This window comes from Drosophila willistoni, assembly GCF_018902025.1.
Source record: "Drosophila willistoni isolate 14030-0811.24 chromosome 2R unlocalized genomic scaffold, UCI_dwil_1.1 Seg167, whole genome shotgun sequence".
NCBI lineage: Eukaryota > Metazoa > Arthropoda > Insecta > Diptera > Drosophilidae > Drosophila > Drosophila willistoni.
In genome coordinates, this window is record NW_025814050.1 from 16455210 (window position 1) to 16476933 (window position 21724).

The 21724-nt window shown below is 34.1% G+C and overlaps 1 protein-coding gene across 1 annotated transcript; it reads right to left on the minus strand.

Moving 5' to 3' along the window:
• Nucleotides 1–2157: 2157 nt before the first annotated feature.
• LOC6642741 (carnitine O-acetyltransferase) lies at nt 2158–4544 on the minus strand. The gene is made up of 4 exons (XM_002065143.4): nt 4526–4544; nt 3711–4466; nt 3196–3647; nt 2158–3067 (listed from the first exon to the last, which is right to left on the minus strand). The coding sequence occupies exons 1-4, from the start codon at nt 4526–4528 to the stop codon at nt 2221–2223; spliced, it is 2058 nt and encodes a 685-aa protein (XP_002065179.3). The 5' UTR covers nt 4529–4544; the 3' UTR covers nt 2158–2220.
• Between the last annotated feature and the right edge of the window lie 17180 nt (nt 4545–21724).

Consider the following 21724-nt stretch of genomic DNA (forward strand, 5'->3'; position numbering starts at 1 on the left):
CCATTCTTATTCATATTTTTATAAAAGTTTATGGACTAATGGGAAATACTTTCTGTGACCCATATTTTTTATTCTGGCATAACATTTCTTTATATAAACAAAACGTCTAAAAACCTTATTGTCTTTATAATAATAGGGAAGTCATTTTTGATCCGCCTGGAAGCTGTTTTTTCTGCACTCTCTTTAAGCCACTTTATTTCTTTTCCACTTCCTCTTAGTTTAGCTATTCAATCGAATCAAATAGACTTCCCAAATGCAATTTCAGTTGCACAATGCTCTTAAATGAGACGAAGGCAATGCCCTAAAGTGAAAAACACTCACAATTTTTGGTGTGTGTGAATGTGTTTTGGGGGGTTTTCATCGCATGGCGGGTACTTTATTAAAGTGCAGTCCAAATTGTGGGCCATCAGCGTCGGCTTCATCGTCATTGTCGTTGCAGCCACCGTGGCGTCGTCAATTATCGCCGGTGTACGCAAAGTGGGGCAGGCAAATAATAAACGCGCCCAAAAAAAAAAAAACAAAAAAAAAACGCAGCAAAAGCACTTCATTGTCAAATGAGCTTAAACACGCTCCCGCTCATGTGTCTCCCCCATGGCTCCCCTAACCCACTGGTTCACCTCCTTCTCAATAACCAACGGCAATCCTTTCAATTCGTTTTCGCTTTTTCGCTTTTGCCGTTTTCACGCCTCACTTGCCGCCTTGTTTGCCACGTTCGCTGATTGATGGGTGACTACTGCGTCGACGCTGACGTAGACGTCTGCGTCCGCGTCCGCGTCTGTGACTGTGACTGCAACTCCGACTCGACGACTCTGAGTGTATCGTCTCTGTCTCCGCACAGGTGTCGCCACCTAATTAAATGAAGGCAACGCTCACGCATGCGTAACCCAAACGGCAAACAGCAGCAGCACCAGCCGATGCAGCCCCGCCTTTACCTCAACCACCGGCACCACAATGCCCTTCGCAATGCATTGTTGGAAATGGGTCAATATGCAATTATTGCATTTTATTTTACGTTGTTTTTTTTTTTTGCACACTTTGGGCTCAGCATCGTTTGCGTCATACGTATAATACAGCTACTTCAGTTGGCAAAGTAATCATTCAGTTGGTGGTGGTGCTTCTGCCAGCCTCAAGCTGTTGATATTGTTAATATTTACACAATGGCCACAACAATTCACGGAACTGGGCAGACGACACTAATGGATCCATGCCATGTTGGCGTTGCAGTTTTCCCATTTAGCCACACCATCGAAGTTCTAAGTACGAGGTAATGAAGCAAGCCGCATCGTCGTCATGGTAGCAAAGTCGTGAAAACTGGCAAAAACCCCATTTGTGGTGAGTTTGCCAAATTTAAGAGGAAAAAGAAAACTGTTTAGAGGAAAAATGTAGCCCAAAAACCTTTTTGAACAACGTACACTTCTTATTCGTACGGAATACTTCTTTAAACTTTAATATAATACTACCAAAATTTAATATTATGGATATTGACATTAAATATTGCAAAAAAGTAAGACTTTTTTTTAGTTTCAGAAACATTATTTGATATACTTTTTTCTTTGAGTTAGAGGTTAATAACTTCTACTCTAAATAAATATACCCTCTTTTTCTGTTAGTGTAATCGATACGCTCTAGTTTGATCCGATAAAAATTTCAAGAAAAAACAGTTTTGAAAACTAACTCTTAAGGTATGATAAGGAATTTGTTCAGGTATGTTTAAAAATTAGAGCTGTCGAGAAGTTGAAAAAAGGGCGCCCGAATGTTGCTGATGCCAAGAACTTAAAGAAACAGAAATTAAGATCAATCTGATCAGGCTTAATATGCTAGAAACGAAGCCGACTTGACAAGATGCATGTTCATAAAACATTCCTTAAAAGGCTTCAAATTTAAACATCTGAATATATTAATGAGTAACAAAGTTTTACTTACGTGTGTTTAATGCTTTAGGATTATTTATCGCATGGTCGCATAGAAGATTCATTTACCTTAAAGTTTTGCTTCTTCATCGACTTTATTTTTAAACACACCTCCACCCTAAAATAGATTGAATAACAAATAATAACTTATGTTTTAGCTAGGTCATTGCAAAGTTTACTTTGCTAAAATTATGATTAAGGTCTTTGTAACAAGCCTTTGTAAAAAGTCAATATAAGACTCGGATAATTAACCAACAAAGTAGCCAAAACTTAACTATTTATTTTGTTATGATATTTATGAACGACACTATTATTTTTTGTCACTTTTACCATCGCACTTGCATAATTCAATGGAGCCTCGATCACCGCCAGTTTCTAGTACCAATTTTCGCATATGATGTAGAGCTGTGTTTATGGCTTGACCGTAAACTTCGGCGGAGGTTTTTTTATGGGTATTCCAATTGGATATAGAGAATATTATATCGTTATTACGTGGATTGTAACAGCAGCCATAACCGCAGGGTGTAAGCGGTCCAAAAGCTAGAAATGCATCATGCGTGGTGGCTACTTGTGAGCTAAGTACTCGATAGTTGATTGATTTTAAATAGGCTGGCGACTTGAAGAATTCTGGCAGTGGAAGACCATTCTCTTTGGCCATTTGTTGAAGACCAAACAGATGACGATCCACTCCACGTCCAAGGAGAGCCAATTTCGTGAGCTCTTGATGAGCATCGACAGCAGCCCGTAAAGCTTCCATGCGATCCTTTTTTGATGTAGTAGGCAACGTCATGGACTTGATAAATGCACTCGATTCAATTGTTGTTGATCGTATGGTCTCAGTTCGACCACCTTCAAAGATGCGCAAATGTGCCGATTCATATTGAGACGGCATCTCTTCGTGCATTAAAAAGAATGCCAATTGTAGGGCAATTTGTATATAGCTATCCGTATTAAGACCCTGAGCCATAATGAAATTCTTGCCATGGCAATGGAATTTGAAAACATTCAGTTGGAAATGCTTACAGAGGTCATCAATATTACGCTCAGCCACAGACATCCATAGCTCTGTGCACTGGTTAAGAGGTTTAAATATCAATGGGGTAAATGGTTCAACCTTTCCATCATTGCAACTCTCACAACCATAACCAGGTTGGCGACTGTAAATAAAAGGATTGCAATTTAAAAAAATCGAATCATATTAGCTTTAAATATGATTGGTGTTAGTAGAGATCAAAGTCCTTATCTTAAAACTTCGAAAACTCTTTTCTTTTATCCATATACTCACATATTTTTCTGTAACAAGTCCATGAGCATTGCCAAAGGCTGACAATCGGCCGGTGAATGTTCAAAACAAATGCCAGAGAAACCATTTGGATTAACAATCAATTGCAGTGTCTTGTCCATCCAACGATTGGCACTATTTAAATGACGTCCACCGCCATGTAACAAATGGGCCGCCTGTAGATTTCGCTGCTCACCCTCAGGAGGCAAATCAACGTACTCGTCCAGACAAACAGCAAATAGAGCTTTTTCAATAACATCTAAGATATGACAATTATCTTGATCATGCATTAAAAGTTCATGTACTTCTGCCCAATTATCACGACTATCGTGGGTAAGAAGACCCATAGTATCACCACGTTCGCTCGGACCATTAACGATACCATCCAACTGATCACGCAAAGCATGGGCATGCACAATTTTACCATCACCATTATAAACGGGCAATTTGTAAAACTTTTAAAGGATATCAAAAGTAATTTAAATATTTTTGTAATACAAATTATATCAAATACTTACATTATTCTTATTTATGACTATCACATAATCAGAATCGTTATATTGTTCAATCGCATCCATACACGGCATTGGTACACGCACTCCCCCGAATATTTTACCAAATTGACTATTATCGAGCTCGTACTGGCACATCTTCACAACGGGAATTTTATGGTCGTCCACCATTTTCTTAAATTCCAACATACCGTAGATACATTTGGCTACAAATGTTATATAGTCAATGGGATGAAGGAATTTCTGTAATGGAAATGCCAAGCAAGGACTAGTGTATATGGTGAGAGGAGTTCGAACTTCCAAATAAGCGGCATTTGTCCAACGTTCAGTTAGCCAATTTGCTTTACCATTTGCCTCTTTCTCAAGAAATGCTTGAAGCTTAGCTCCATCTTTATCTAAAAATTCCTTAACCACTTGTTGCTCCAAATTAAACAAATCATCTTCCAGAAGCGGCTTCACACTACAAAGATAACGATCCAGTGTTTCCTTAAGGGGGGTTATTGGGTAGGGTAAAAGGTTTTGTCTTGCATTGTCTTCACGGGTTTCAGTTTCTTTTGTTTCCTTAGATGAGTTAATTGATGGCTTAGAACTTTTTGCAGAACAATCTGCAGTCTTTGCTTTTGAATTTGGATCTTCTAATCCTGGTTTCGGTGAATCGCAAGTTTTATGGACTGCTGCTTCAGATTTCGGTTGAACTTTTCTGATCGATTCTTGTCCTTCTTGATGATTGCCAGAACATACACTTTTAGAGTCACTAGAATTCTGTACTTGCTTAAGTTTGTCTCTAGCTTTTTCTTCAAAAGGACTACTATAAATCTTACCATCTGCTGTTTGTTTTGGTGGTATTGGAGGATATTTCATTTTCTCAGACTTTAAAGTAGAATCATTAGCACCATCTTCTTCATATTTCCTTGTGGATTGCTTTAATTTCCGGCATTCATCTTCGATAGTACGTTCGAGCCTTCGTTTCTTGGACTCTTTACTTTGATTAGGGTCTTCGGATCTATTACAAGAACTATCAGTGGACTTTTTACTATTAGACTTTGTCATCAAATCATCATTATGTTGGTCTTTTTTGTAGGACTTTAAGTCATCACATTTATCTTCCTCGGGCGACTCCTCGCCTTTCTTTTCAGCCTTCTTCCCTCCTTTGTTGAAGGATTTAGAATCGTCATCGTTTTCTTGTTTCTTGGCTGTGGTTTTATCAAGACACGGGAACTTGCCAGCAGGAAAACCAGGTATTATAGGCATAGGCTTAGCATTTAAAATCTCTTTTCGTGCAAGCGACTCAACTTTCTTGGAAGCTGCTTTTTCTGACTGCATGCGAGGTGTACGAAGTCCAGATTTTATTTGACCAGTATCTGAGTTGTTAGCTGATTGGCTTTTTGAGGACGCACTTTTCATGTCATGTTGTGAAGAACTCTTTAGTGGTCCCATTTTATCTCTCCCGCCTGATTCTTTCTTAACTGCTTTCGGTGGTTCTGGTTTTCCAGGAGAATTGGACCTTCCAGCAACGCTACTCGTATCATTTTGTGAAGGGCTTTTGGGTAGTACCATTTTATCTTTCCCGCTTGATTCTTTCTTAACTGCTTTCGGTGGTTGTGGTTTGCCAGGAGGATTGGACTTATCAGCAAATTTATTCGTTTTATTTTGTAAAGAACTCTTAAGTGGTCCCATTTTATCGGGCTCTAAACCTTTTGCGTTTATATTTTTCTTAGGTGCTTTTGGTGGTTCGCGTTTTGTAAATGGATTGGACTTATGAGCAACCATATTTGTTCCATGTTTTGAAGGTTTCTTAAGTGGTTTCTTTTTATCAGTTGAAAGCTTTTTATCTAATCGATTTTCGTTTGCTTTTTTCTTAGGTGCTTTTGGTAGTTCAGGTTTCCTGGGTCCAGAAGGAGTCGTCTTCTTAGCAGATGGTTTGACTTTATCCCCCTTATTCGATGCTGGTTGTAATACTTCATTTGAATATTCTGGCAGTAGTACGCAGGGTGCACCTTTTCTTGGAGGATCACAAAATCCGGGAGGATCTGCTTTACGGCCAGCATTTTTTTTCGGTGGTTCTGGCCCAATTGGCCTTGCAAACGCTATTGTTTGATACTCAAAAGGATGTTGAGGCATTTCTATCTTGAATAATGTCCCATTCTTCAGATGCTCTACCTCCTGTGCTTTCTTAATGGCATCGATTATGTCCTTTGCGGGATGTCTTGGATATTTGCCTTTGCTATATACACGGTATTGGATAAATGGCTTATTTGATGTTTGGGTCAATGATTTGGATGGCAAACCAATATGGCTAAGCAAACTTTCGCCATTGAATAAAGCACGCATGATGCATTTAGTACATGGTTTAATTTTATAGATTGTGCCAAAGCGAAAAAAACAGACTAAAATAAACAGATGTGTGCGAGATTTTGAAACAAAAGTGTATGAGTATACAATTTTTTTAAGCTATAAATACATTTTGACAGCTAAAAAAACAGAAATATTTACATATGTGGGGATGGTATGGTAACGCTGTGAGGCCAGACCTACTCCCGAAGCAGCTGATCGACAAGGTGGCAATGAAGGAGAAGACGAAGTGGCAAGGCGAAGTTGAAAACGACGTGTGTGTAAATGAATCAATACATTATTTGTCAAAACCCATTGTTCCTTTAATAATTACAAAATAATTTAATAAATAATATACTTAATAATTCTAATTCTTGTGGGCACAAGTCCCACAATTCATAAAAGTCAAATTTGGCACCACTATTTAAACTACTTTAATACTTTTCCATTAATGACGTTTTATTTGAACCATCTTAAGTGATATTGCCTTTTTACTGACCCACATAAATGTAATTTAAATGTTTTAAAGTGACTTTCCTTAAAATAAGTCAAAGGATGTAGACAATCTGTTTTGGATACATAGTTTAATACAAATTTGTATAAGAACTCTGAAATGATCATAACAAAGAGTTCGATTTCTGACTTAGTATTAATGTAAAATTTCAAAAATTATGCACTTTAGTTCATATAAATCCAAAAACATTCTTAACTAATGATAAACGTCAGAAATGAATAAACATTCCGAATACCAGTTAAAACAATTGTTTTCATTAATAAAAAGAATGCACTTAGTTTTTTTAGCTACATTGCAAACATTTGTACTTGCTAATTGACCTTGAAATTATGCTTATATACTTATATATAGAATTTATGAAGCATTTCAAAGATAACTTATTGACTTGAGATGGGTTAACCAAAACACTTAAGACTTCATTAAAGAATAAAACAAAAAGTGTCAATTGCGATCACCTTTTGCCACATCTTAAACACTTTATACATACATACATATACTACACCAAATACATTTGCCAAGTTCAAGGTTAGCATTTTGCTTAAAAGGCTGACAAATACAGTCGACCATTAGTCATGCATAAAACGCGCTCACCTTTGACAAAGACGGACGAACGGACGGACGGATGGACAGCAGACGAGGGACAGGTAAGCAGCGAACAGAACGATCGACAACGATCATAATAAAAGCCACTTGGTTGAGGCTTTGGCAAAACTGACGAATTTTTTAAACTGAGTCAGTCAAGTGCAAGCCAGCTCATCCATTTCGAATGGCAAGCGGCAACGCCCACAATAAAGACCATTTGGATAGCGAGAAGGGAGAGATGCACAGGGGCGGAATGAAAGTTAATTAATAACTCAGACCCCAAAAACTGTAAAGATAATTTCGACTTGAAATAACCTCAAGCAGAAATTGTAAAGCAAAAAAAAAATACATCTTTCTAGACGGTTATTTAGCTCATCTGTTGCTTATGATGTGCACACTGACCCACATTTGGTCATCAATGCGAAGCATTCTTCTGCCCATCACTCGGCATCTCTTATGCAACATTTGCAGATGCATTTTCTGCGTTTCATTTCATTCTCCCTACCTCTCTCTCTCTCTCTATCTCTGTCTCACTCTTTCTTGCCTATTCTAGGCAATTTTATTGCTAAATTAAGTAATTGGTACAAGAAGCCACTGGACCCCTGCCCAGCATCTCCCAGCATTCCCGTCTTGATCACTAGTTTTGGATTCTTGCAATTTACTTGTACATGTGTCTTGCATTTGTATTTGTATCTATTAGAACGTATCTGCATCTGTGCAAATGCAAGGCATCGACGTCGGCCCACAATGAGAAATGTGTGCTCTTTGTAGTCTTCTATATTGCTGTTGGTTTTGTTTTCCATTTCAAATGCATTTTGCAGAGCGCAAAACAGAAAAAAAGAATAAAAAAAAACCTAAAACGAAAATAAAAGTCAAAGAGGCCAGAGATGAATGTGCCAATGTGTTCTAGATTTTTGCACACACACGTACACATTGGAAAGGAAATTGCGACTTGTGTTTGATTCCCTCTTTAAACTTTTCCATTCTCCACCTCCTGCCACCTACATTCTCCCCCTCAATTTTTACTAATTAGCACGTCTAATGTTAATCCCTTCCATGTGAATCACACAAAATTTGGCACTATATGTATATCTCAACGCCTTCCTCTTACGTCTTACTCATAATCTGATCTCATTTTAATCGTAGCTAATGAATGTCAACACTAATTGCCACTTGAGTGAGACAAACAATAAGTGCTGCTGCCGCTGCTGGCGTTGTGCGGGAGGGGCAAAGGGTAAGAAAAGCTGTCAAAAAAAAAGTATTTGAAACAACAAACAAACAAAACAAAAGCAACAACTGAAAAAAAAGAGTCAAACAAAAGACAACAACTTCCAAAATGCCTAATTACTGGTTGTTTCACATCCAAACATATGCTCATTTCTTGGTCGGTTTAAAGGGTTGGCGGGTTGTCAAAATTGTTGTTTGTGTGTGTGTGTCATTTGAAAATTGGTTTGTGGCTCACAGAAATATAATTTAAATGACTTAATAATATTTACATACAATTTATACACATTAATTAACTTATTAGATGGCCAAGTATAGAGTGGCCAACAGATCATTAATCATTCGAGGGCAATAAATAGTTGTTTGAGAAAGGTTAAAGAAAAATTCAACTTGATTTTTCATATCTTTTCGATTTAATTTGCAAAATGTGTCAATGAGTTAAAAAATATTTTAATTATTCTTCTATAACCTACGAGGAGTATTGCATTTTAAACTTTTTTTCATATCCTAGCTGAAGGAATATATCTAATTGATATAGAGGGCTATACATATTGTTTATTATTGTTATTGTTATTTATAATATTAACAGAATACTTAATTTTTACAGGTTGATTATATATAAATATTCAAATGTGGATACAATTTTTTCCCATATTGGACTATTTATATTTCTCAAATAGCTTAAGGCCTAGTAGCTATAGCTAGTAAGAAATTTGGCTGTAATTTACAATCACTGGCCAATCACATTATAAATAAATAAATAAATACTAAAAAAAAACAACAATTGCCAAAAAACACAGTTTATAGTCATTAACTTTATATATTTAATACTTCAATTAAATATTTCGTACAAAAAAATACAGTGCCAAATTTACTGAAGATCGGACTATCGCATAGCTCGAATATAAAAGATAGTTTGGGATATTTCCTTGGTATATTATATTTTTATTTATTTTTAAATTAAAACCAAAATTCTTTTCTTTTTCTATAATTTTATCACATAAACTAGTTTTTTTGAAGAGCAATAAACTAAAATTGTGTCACTTTTGTTTAAAATATTACTTTGTCATTGTTTAAGGATGGAATATGAACTTGTAACTTGTAAGGGTATACAAATTTCTCCATGAACTTCTCTTAACCGCCCCAAATGATGCTATACAAATCGTCTAAATTGAAAGTTGAACTATATAATATTTATATTATATTTGAACAGCAATCAAAATGATTTTGTTTTTGTTTTAAGGTGAAATTACTTTATGTGGAACTGAAAATATAAACAAAATTTTTTTAAATTTAAAATGAAGACTTAATATAGAATGCGATGAAATTTTTTACAAAATAAACAAACAATTTTCTTCATTTTATTATAAATGTTTTAATGAATAGCTTGATTTTTTTACTGATACAAAGTCTATCATCTAACCAAACAATTTAAATTCTAAGTATTAATTTTTCTTTGTATTGACAAAGTAAATAAGATATAAAATAAATATAAAATATTGTTTATTTGCTCTAATTTCTTGCCAGAAATGTGTAGATTTCTTTTTATGGATTTTAAAAACTTTTCAATTAAAAGTCATTTCTTTATAAATTTACAATCTAAATTATACATTTCCAAGACAACTTTTTTATAATCTGGAAAGACTTACTTTAAGAAGATTTATCAATAGCAACATCAATATCTATTAAATTTCCATGGAAATATATATAATGAGAATGGAATTAAAATTGTCATCTCATTCATAGAAATCGATTAACTGATTCAGAATATAATAATTTTTTTTTCTGTTTGCAAATCTTCATTACCATCTTGGGTTTATTTTTACATTTTTATTTGTTTTTTGTTTTTTCACTTTTTGATCTTCTCATTATTGTTGTCGAATTCAACTGCAGGTAGAATCGACTCAAACATATGGCGGCACCATCGCTATATGTTTGCTGTGCTCTAACCATTTAAGGTGCTTTTGCAGCATTCGAGTCTTGAGACTTTTGAGCTTGGTGCCATTTGGTTGTGCCTAGTCATGATCATGCTGCAAGTGAGGAGGAGATCTGTGACCAGGTTCAGGTCACAATTCTTTATTTGTATTCCAAGTAATTGTCGTGCTGCTGCTGATGTTGATGATGATGATAATGATGATGGTGTTAACGATGATGATGATGATGTCATTTTGGTTGAGCTGCTGTCGTTGATGGATTTGCTTCGTCTCGCGACTTGGAGTGGATGCTCTTGTCTTGTTGTTGCTGCTGCGCATTTTGACCAATTTTAGCCAAACTCAATTAGTCTTAACTGATGTTGTGTGTATGTCTCTGTTCTTTAATTTTTTTTCTTTTTTATAGAATCACAATACTTGGCAAGGAGCTGGTTTATAGCATTCTGATATCATTGGGGTCAAGGTCAATGGCAGCACCCAAAAGACAAAGACAAAGCCAAGCCCAATACCCCAAACCCCAATATCCCCAATCTCATAAACAACTCGTCGCCAAAATATAAAAGAGCTGAAACAGGCTGCTGCGCAATTTGAAGAAAGCCATGCACACATAAATTCAGCCACATATAAAACCCCAAAACGGATTCTGGGCAAAATCTTTAATTAGCACCGAAATTAAAAAACATCTTTGTCGCTTTACCTGCGACTTAAGAATATAAAAAATAAAAGTTATAAGAATATGGAAAGAAAAAAAAACATCTTTCTTTCTTCTCTCCCTGAGGTTTACATACAACAAGAATTCACTGATGCTGTCTTTGGCTTCTGTTGACTAACCGGCTAATTCTTTTTTAAACAAATTGAGAAACCCAAAACATTCTTTTTGCTTATTGTAAGTGTAAGCAACGACCTTATGGATACCCTGATTAAAGCTTGGCTTGAAATTACTGTCTTACCTTGAGTGGATTAGTTAAAAGCATTTAAATAAACCACCAATTAACCATAAACCTGGTTAGACCAATTTTGTCCTTTTTTTGTTTTCCTCCGCCTACTTTCCTACCAACAAACAACTTTTATTTAATCAAAATTCTTTCCTTTTGTTAAAAAAAAACATAAACTCATGAAAATGTTTATGACTTTTTTTGTCTTTTCAGCAATCTATCAATCTCCTATGTTAAGGATTAATATTTCTGTAATTTTACATTGGAATCTCCCTTGTTGAAAGTTGACAAGCTTTAAAAATTTCATTTGCGATTTGTAACTAAGGAACCAAAAGTTATTAAAGACAGTTAAAGAAGACATTCTGTTAATAACGTTTCAGCCAGGTTTTATTGAAGTTAACAAGCTTTACAAATTTCCTAAAAGAAATATGCGATTCGAAACTAAAGAACCAAAAGTCATTTAAGACAGTTAAAGAAGACATTCTGGTAAAAACGTTTCAGCCAGGTTTTGAGGCAATTCTGATACTGACGTCCCTCAGTTGCCAAAACACCCTCCTCAATGGAGTACTTCAAGTCACTCATATTAAGTATACGTAAAACAAATTTCTCCTTTCCAGTTTTAGGGAAAATAGTTTATGGTATAACAAAAAGTTTCTAGAGATTCTTATATACCCCTATTAAGTCACTGATACAGGGTGTCAAAATCGAAAAGAAACCGCGACAAAATACAAATCTTCATGCACATGCTAAAAAATAAAAAAAAAATAAAAATAAAACGAAGAATTCAGTTCTTGTGCTTGGCGACCTTGAAATTTAATTTCAGCTTTTCTGTGCGCTTTGCGAGTTGAGTGCTTCATTTTATCGCCTGTGCTTGAACTCGTATCATCCGCCTCTCACACTCTCTTTTTCAACATTTCTTTCTTATTTTCGGTAGATTCTTTATTTATTAATTCGTAATGCGATTTTATGGCCAGCCATTTCAATTTCATTTCATTTCAGAAATGAATTGCCTGTTTGTTCACTAAATTGAAGTCTCCTGGCTGGTCAAATCGGGGCCTTCTATGGATTTCAACTTCAGATGTTCAGATCTTGTTATTTTATTCTCAGTTGAAAGAATTTTTATGCACGAATTTAGGCCAAATTGCGCAAACACATTTATCTCCCAGTCTCACAAAATGCAATGCAGAATGCATACGAAATGGAAAGCACAGAATACAAAAGACTTTGCATTGTGTGCCGACGCCTCGCATTTGCACAGATGTAGATACATTCGTTGTTCTAATAGATACAAATACAAACGCAAGCACATGTACGAGTAAATTGCAAGAATCCAAAACGGGTGAAGACGAAAAACACAAAGGGGGCGTAGGTTTTCTGGGGGGTAGGTGAGTACTGAGACTGGGGCTTCTTGTACCAATTACTTAATTTAGCAATAAAATTGCAAACAGCAAAGAGCACGAACAGAAAAAAACTGAAACTGTAGAGAAGGGAGAAAGATGAATGGAGAATGAAACGAAACGCGGAAAATGTATCTGCAAATGTTGCATAAGAAATGCCCAGAGATGGCAAAGAAAACATTTACTAACATGGGCGTAGTAGCCAAGAAAACAAAAGGATGCAGTTTCCTCAAAAATTTCGTTAGCTTTTTTTTTCTTGAATTTTTTTTGGCTTTGTTGGCGGAAAGTTAACAACTTAACAGAAAATTTGTGTGGCATTTTGATAATAGCAAAACAATAGGTAAATTTGAGGCAGGTGATAGTGGTCAGTTTTGGTGTAAATCGATCTCAAAAAGGTATATATAATCTCACCTTAAATAAAGTATACCTTTTTTTGTGAAGAAATAACTGTTATTCTATCATCCCTTCAAATACATTTTGACCATTTTAATCTAATAAAAGTTTAAGACTCTATAACTATCTCTCATCATGAATAACATTTAATGTAAGAAGAGATATTTATTTACAAATCGAAATAGACAGAGTACAATAGAGATCAGGAAATTATAAAAATAAATATAAATTATTTAGTAAATAATATAGAAAAACAATTATTTTTTGAGATTCGTTAATATGTTTACTTTATATGGAATCAAGTATATTTTATACTTTTTGGGAATCTACTGATTTATTGCTTACAATTTTTGTTAAAAATAAAGACAAGTGAGACTTATTTAGTACCAAGATTCTAATTCGTAGAGACCTTAATAATTAAAAGACTAAGACTTTCGGCTTTTGAAAGATGGAAAGCTAAAATTACTAATTCTCAGGGGCGGATTTTTAAATTTATGTATTTGTAGGCCCTACATAAGCAGAACTAATCATAATACATTACCAAGTTTTTTAAAGAGCTTTTTAAATACGAATTAGTAGTTTACTCGTTTTCCAACTAATCTTATTTATAGCTAAATTTTTGATTAACCATTAATATAATATTCACTATATTATTTACATATTTAAAATTTCTTCCTAACTTTTAACCCCTGTAAATAACCACAAACTACGCTTCTGTTTTTTACTAAGTTCAGCAAATGTAGGCCATGTAAAATGCCAGAGCCACATCATTGAGGAAAAACTATGTGTATAATATCTATAAGTTAAATATTGTATTTTTTATCTTCTTTCTGAGTTATTAATTAGCATTGAAATCTACCTGTCAGTTATGGTCAATGGTGAGTAATTTAAACCTCTAGACACAAATTGCTAGCTTTGATCACCTTGAACTTGGCATAGAGATAAACACATGTACATAGAGAAATAATAATTATATTTTGTTGAATTTTCTCTCATGTTTTTTGCAATTGCATTTGGCTTCTCCACCCCCTCCAATCAACAGAGCTGAAAATATTTAAATGCTAAAACATTTTCTTGTTGTTGCTGTTTTTGGCTAAAACAAATATGAATGTGAATATGAATGTGAATGTGAAATGTGTGTATGTCTTTTTTTTTTGTGTCTGCGTTCTGTGTGCTATGGGGCTCACCCACCATGAGGGAGATGATGACGATTCTGCTGTTGGCCAATTCGACAAAAAAAAAATCAACCAACAACAACAAAAAATGTATACTTAAAACGACGACAAAGTAATTACGTGGATTTGAGAGAGGGAAAAGAGAGAGAAACAAGCAGAGACGCAATCGGAGCTTCTGCGTCAGGTTATGCAAGTTCAAGGCCAAAAACTCTGCATTAATTATAATTATTTTTGCATTTGTTAAACGCCAGCAACAGCAGCAACAATAACAACCGCCTGTTAATTGTCTGGGTGAATGCAAAAGAAGAAAAACAGGTAAATGCAGAAATCCATAAAAACAAAAATCACACCAAAAATCACAAAAATTTTGGTTAATTAATCGCTGGCCAGAAACCACGCAAAACAAAGGGTTAATGCCCATAGCGGGCACGTGACTCCAAGAATTTTCAATTTATCAACAGAAATTGACTTTAAAGTTTTTAATTAAGGATTAAGAGGATTTTTATGTTTTTTCCAGATTACTATATGAAATTAATTTCTTCTCTTTGGGTTAATATTTCAAACACACACACACACACACACTCGTATCGAAATGAGACCTAAATTAATGCATTTTTTTTCTTTGGAAAAGTAGGGGAAAGAGCTTGGCACATTTTCCCAAAAGCTACTTTACAGTGGTCACAGAACTTTATGAACTAATAAGTAATCAAAATTGATTTGGTAACATTCGAAAAGAGATGAAAATATCAAATTTCAAATTTTTGTAAATGTTTATGGTAATAAAATTAAATGTTTTTTACTAAACTTTCCATCATTTTTGATAATTGAATTAATTGGAAAATGCTAAATTTAAAAATGCTTGTTGTATAAGCTTTAAATTTATATGTTTTATGTCTTATTTGGATCTGTTGAGTGTAATTATTTAGAAAGTAGGTTAATGGGGCATCGATATATTTTGACCTGTTGGATTTAAAGAATTATTTACTCCAGTTTTCAAACTTAACACAATCAATAAAAAGTGAGATTGAACTATGAGAGAAACAAATCTTGCAGATCTCTAAAACGTTTTAAAAGCTCTTGATATACATATTTTGGCCAGATACTTTTCCAAATGTAAACCAAAGTCTGCAAGAAATAAAAGATGCTTTTTATCGCTAAAATATGTATATGAATAAAATAAAGAATGACAAGGCATTACACTATTTTTTTGAAATTATAAATAGGGTATTTAAAATAAGGTTTCTTTCTTAGAACAAACAGTGTGAAGTCCCTTATCCACACAAATTGACAGACGGATGGACTATATGACTCTAAACTTTCATGCATTTTAAAATTAGATATCAAAATATATCAAATTCATAAGACACATTTTCTTGAATTAAACGTAATTAAATTTGGTTAAAAAATCTGAAAAGAAAAGGGAAATTTTTACATGCTCATTTGACCCAATTAGCCCTTAGCTAACTTGAAATAATGTAATTTCTATAATATTATAATAGAACTTAAATAATTTTGATGGCATTTTAACACAAATGATTTCAGATCAAATTTCACGGTAATGCGTTGCCTTTTATAATATAATTTTTATCACCTAAAATCAACTAGTTGTTCATCTGGAAAATTGATATATCATATGTCATTAGTAAAATATTGTCATTAGTTGGCATCGAGACTTTGAACAATGATTTACCTTTTTAGTCATCGCTGGATATTTTGGATCATTTTGTTTTTAATCCTTGCCAAAAAGGTTAATTTCTGTTGATAATCTTAAAGTAAATATTATTAAATTGCCCATAATATTCTTTACAAAAGATACAATCAAAGTTTGAGTTTACGAATTTAAAATGTGACGCTCTGGATAAGCAATTCTGTGGATTTGAATATTGTTATTTAAAATCGATTAATCGAACCTACAAATACATGTCAGTTAAGGTCAATTTGTATAAACTTCCTGTTACCAAATTTTCGGTGAGTTAATTTGCAAAAATTCCACATATACGAATTTTACTTACTCATTTACAGATTAGAATTCAAGGGCTAAAAAGATCTAATGGTTATGTTCCAATTACATCTGAAATAACACTGGACGGTTGTAAATTAATGTCCAATGAAAGTTTCAATCCATTTGGTTCATATTTGCAAGGTTTCTTAATGTCACATACAAATATAAATCATTCATGTCCTTTTAATGTAAGTAACTAAAAATAACTTAACGTTAAGAATTAAGATTAACTTTTGTTGGTTTAGCATCACATTATATTGGAAAAGCTACCAGTTGATATTGTGAATTATAAAATGACAAAAATTATGCCATTTCCAAAAGGTAACTACATCTTAAATACAACTTGGATCGCTTATGGCATTGACCGTGCTATTGTTACAATATATGGAACACTTTCTTGAAATCTTAAGTCTTTATAATTCAATATGTAATCAAAGTACTATGATTTAATAATAAAAAAACCGAAAATAAGTTTTTTGCTGCAAATTTAATTTAATTTTCACTTTAAATTGACTGTATTCGATACCAATTGTTCTTATGCTGCCTTTCATTTGTCGTTCAGCTTTTGTTATCTGTAAAGTATTTGGCACAAGAATCGTGAACGTTATCTTATAACATTTGCTGAGATTTAAGGAACAAAATAAATTCTTTCAAGAGTTCAATTGCAAAACAAAAAAACAAATAGAGTGAATTATATATATAAAGGCTAAGCTGGGGAGAGACCTCTTAAGCAAAGCTGATAAGCAGCCGAACAAATTCAATTTACTAACCAACGCAATGGAGGATGGCCAGAAATAAGAACTGAGACAAAAGAGGGCAAGTAAATGCTCAGCATTCGAGCAAAATAGTCATTCAGTCAGTCAGTCAGACAGTCAGATAGACAGACAGTGACATAATAAATTTAATCAGCTGCTTTTCATGCCTTTAAGTTGTAGCTTTAAGTTTTCCATTCATGTTCTGGTGTGGTGTGTCTTGGTCTGGCCTTATCTTAAAGATTTTGTTGACTGTTTTGGCGGCGGCGGCTGTTGCTGCTTTTGTTTGTTGTCATCAGTTCATATTTTCTGTGAGAGTGTGTGTGTGGAAGTGTGTGTGTGTTTGTGGTTTAAGCGTCAGTCATTTCTTTCAATTTCGCCCTTTTTACGACCTTCTATTTCCGTCTTATCGGTCCAAGCAACATACAGTGCGTATGCGTAATCTGAGGGCAATTGTGGCTGACTCTGCATGCTCTCATTGACTCTTCCTCTCACTCTCACTCTTACTCTTACTCTCTCCCGTTCTCTCTCTCTGTCCCTTTTGCAGTAACACACTTTTTCAATTATTTACACATTCCATTTAATGGTTTTATTTTGTTTGATTGCCATTTTAATGCCTTGGGATGATTTGGTATATTTTTTTTTGTATTTTTTGTCGTTGGTCGTTCGGTTGTGGCTTGAAATCCTTAATTAAAATCATGATAATGCAATATATGTGGGCCAATGTTTTAATCCTTTTTGTTTTCTTGTTTGGTTTGCAAAAATAAAAACCAGACGTGTGAAACTCAAACAGACTGCCCAAAAAAAAAAAACACCCTATTATTGCGCATTGCTATTGTTATAATTATTTATTGTGGCAATTGTGCGATTGTCAATTATTTACAATTTCAAATTGTATTTGCTGGCGAAATAATTAACAGCGTACAATTTCGTTTGCGATTCTTGAAACAGAATTTAAATCACTATTTCTGAAAATTGTATATAATTATGTCTGCCTGGTAGTATATCTTTATAAGTGTGTGTGTATATATATATGTATATGTATATATGTTTGTGTGTTTGCAAGTTAATTTGCATGGTAATTGGCTGGGCCAATCTGTCTTTTTTGGTTCGTCATTGATTGCATGAGCCGAGATTACTCATGCGTTAGCAGGTGGGAACTTGCAATTGAAATTATATCATTTTCTACAAGTAATTCATTTTTTCAAATTCTTTTATACTCTACCAAAGTTAGAGCTTATTCATTTTGAAAAGCTTGATAAATGTATTCATATAATAATAAAATTTATCCTGAGTGGATGTGAAAATTTTGTAATTGCATTATATTTAATTCTCACTAATTCGACTCAATTTATTGATTTTTTTGCAACAGATAAATAACATAGAAGTATAAAGTAATTAGTATAAGGCATTAGGATTATAATAAGGTAAAGAAGAATACTTTAATAGGATTACCAACTACTAAGATCTCTTTACTAAACTTACCTATAATTTTTATAACTTTTAAGCAAGCACTTTATTAGACAAGAAAACGTTTGAAAATCCAATCAAATATAATTTTGATAGGAACATTGTTCTTGGATAGACAAATTCGATCAACTTTAAAGGTTGAATCAATATTGGGGGTGAGCAATTTCCCTCATTTCTCGCCAGGATTCACCACTGGGAACGATCACAATGACGCTTTATAACAGAGGGGAACAAGGAAACTTGTTGTATATTTGTGTTTGTAATTTTTGCCCATAAATGATTGTTTTTTATCAATATTTTTTAGTTTCACTCATTGAAATCTATCATACATAGATCCATGAGTTTTAATTTGAAACTTCACAATACAAAAGTAAAATATAATTAAAATATTTATCATATTTCATTCTTGGGACTAGAAACTTGACCATGAATTTCATCACAAGATACAAATTAATACACAAAACTTTTATCTTTTATAAGTATAAATTATTACATAAATCGAAATTTTTTATAGATCTCATTAGTCTGCCTTATAGTTTAAAATCATACCAAAATATTAGCGATGTTAATAATATTCTTGTATTAGTTTTATGAATGAGTTCCTTACTTATTAAACAAACTAATCCAACCTTGACCCATTTCTCTGCCGTCACGACTACTTATACATATTTGTATATACATACATATATGCATATTGCGTCATCAAATTTACTTTCACTATCTATAAAACACATTTGAAAATTTACTTATAGCTAAATGTGAAGATCCAATAACTTATGCTAATTAAGTTGACTGTGAAATGAGCAAAACGAAATGAAACGAAACGAAACGAAACTTTTAGCTTAGAACGACGCCCCGATGAAATTAAAAAACCAAAAAAGAAAAAATATACACCAAGCAAACAAACAAACATAAATTAGCATATTTATGCGATTTATGTCGCCAGCGCATGGTCAAACCCAAAATCGATACCAGAATTTAGTGTTAATTGGCCTAAACTTTAAAAGATATGACCAGTTTTTATAGACATAGCATACAGATCTAAAATAGAATTTATGCATGTATTTATGCTTAGCCAAGGAAATGAAATTGATTTCCGCATTATGATTTTATTTTGGTCATGTTGATAATCAGTGAATTTTTATTTGTTTAATTAACAACAAGTTACACTAACTAAATCCAACAATTCAAAACTGAATAAGCTGCACTTTACCACCTTCTTCCGAATCATCCACCGAAAATCCATTGCCATTGCCACCATTTTGTCCATTATTGCCAAAATTATCAAACTGAGCCACACGTCGTAATATGTCATCGTGCCCACTGGCAGTGTCCCGTCCAAAATTATCAAATTTGGCCACATTTCTTAATATGTCGTCTTGCCCAGAGGTTCTCTCATTCAAAAGTCTCTCAAGATCCGATCCACTGGCTCCTAGATTACCAAAACCATCGCCACTCCATCCATCGTTGCCCACTTGAATGTGCTGATGAATATGTGTGGGTGAACCGATCACAACGCCAATGGCTCCAGCCAGCAAAAGAATAGACAAAATTCGTTGCATTCTCTTCGATGGCAGGTATCAATCCAACTGAATTTAGTACAATTGCAAAGCAAAGCTTTTATCACTAACCATAGAACACATAGATGGGACAAACTCATGATTTTTTGATTGCAAACGCTAGCCTAGTCATGGAACCCCAGAGAACTTCGGGAAAACCCGAACGCTCTCACTCTCAATGAGAGCGTAAAATGGGGAGAGGGCCAAGCAGCTACGAAAAAATTTCAGTCTAGCACAGACTACCGAACGACGAAGGCAGGCCTACGTCGCTTGTGATTTCGTTCTGTCTATGTATGTGTACACTCGTCGGTACATGCTCAGGCTTCGTAGTGTGTGTGTGACGTGAAGTTGTACAACATCGCATTTCAATAGCTCGCTCGACCAAAATTTTTCATTTTCGACAAAACAGCGGCAATGCGAATAGGATATGCCCCTGTCGAAAGAATATCAAGAAATATTGGCATCAGCTACGTATGTATCCCGGTGGCTGTGCCGATAGAGTGTTTGCTTGGCAATAGGAATGTCGCTGGTTCGAATCCCAACTCGATTATCGTTAACGAAGTTTTTTTTTGTCTATTTTTTATTTTGTTCCTTTTTGATTTTTTTTATTTATTTTCATTTTGTTTTTTTTTCCTTTTGTTTATTTTTATTTTTTATTTTTATATAAATAAAAAAAATAGACAAAAAAAAACTTCGTTAACGATAATCGAGTTGGGATTCGAACCAGCGACATTCCTATTGCCAAGCAAACACTCTATCGGCACAGCCACCGGGATACATACGTAGCTGATGCCAATATTTCTTGATATTCTTTCGACAGGGGCATATCCTATTCGCATTGCCGCTGTTTTGTCGAAAATGAAAAATTTTGGTCGAGCGAGCTATTGAAATGCGATGTTGTACAACTTCACGTCACACACACACTACGAAGCCTGAGCATGTACCGACGAGTGTACACATACATAGACAGAACGAAATCACAAGCGACGTAGGCCTGCCTTCGTCGTTCGGTAGTCTGTGCTAGACTGAAATTTTTTCGTAGCTGCTTGGCCCTCTCCCCATTTTACGCTCTCATTGAGAGTGAGAGCGTTCGGGTTTTCCCGAAGTTCTCTGGGGTTCCATGACTAGGCTAGCGTTTGCAATCAAAAAATCATGAGTTTGTCCCATCTATGTGTTCTATGGTTAGTGCTCTTAATCTAGACTAGGTTATCAGCAATTGCGACTAGAAAATATACTATGCGTATTATAAATGCTGCGGGAATTTCCAGATTTGCTCTTATATATACTCTATATTTATACATATATACGTACCTGTGGATTCATTTGTATTGGTTTTTACCATCGTTTTAATTACTGATATGTTGTAATCGTTGATTGCAACTGTCATTAGACTGGACATATTATATGGCGGAAGTCTTGCTAGCTTTGAGAAAATCAATTAAACCAGCTTTTAACTTAAATAACTTGTAATCTATAGCTATTCTCTAGTGCTAAATCCACGCTATACTGACTCAACTGATTAGTTGTGATCTTGAAGGCTAATCGTAACCAATCTGCTTAATTATTGATTGAATTTCTTTTATTTCGTATACAAAACAATAAAATACAATAGAAAATTCTTGAAGACTTTTATTGTTATTCCAAAAATAAGGTAAAATTTTAATTAATTTGCAAATTTTTTACCTTTGTTTCAGCCGCTTAAGCAATGTAATTCAATAGTCGCCGAGATAGAGTACAAAAGAAATTTCGAAATAA

Excerpts from the sequence above, each read along its gene's own strand:
- LOC6642741 (XM_002065143.4), bottom strand. Across the intron at positions 3,648-3,710 it reads TAGTCATAAATAAGAATAAT|TTTTACAAATTGCCCGTTTA; the intron begins GTAAGTATTTGA and ends ATCCTTTAAAAG. Across the intron at positions 3,068-3,195 it reads GACTTGTTACAGAAAAATAT|TCGCCAACCTGGTTATGGTT; the intron begins GTGAGTATATGG and ends TTTTATTTACAG.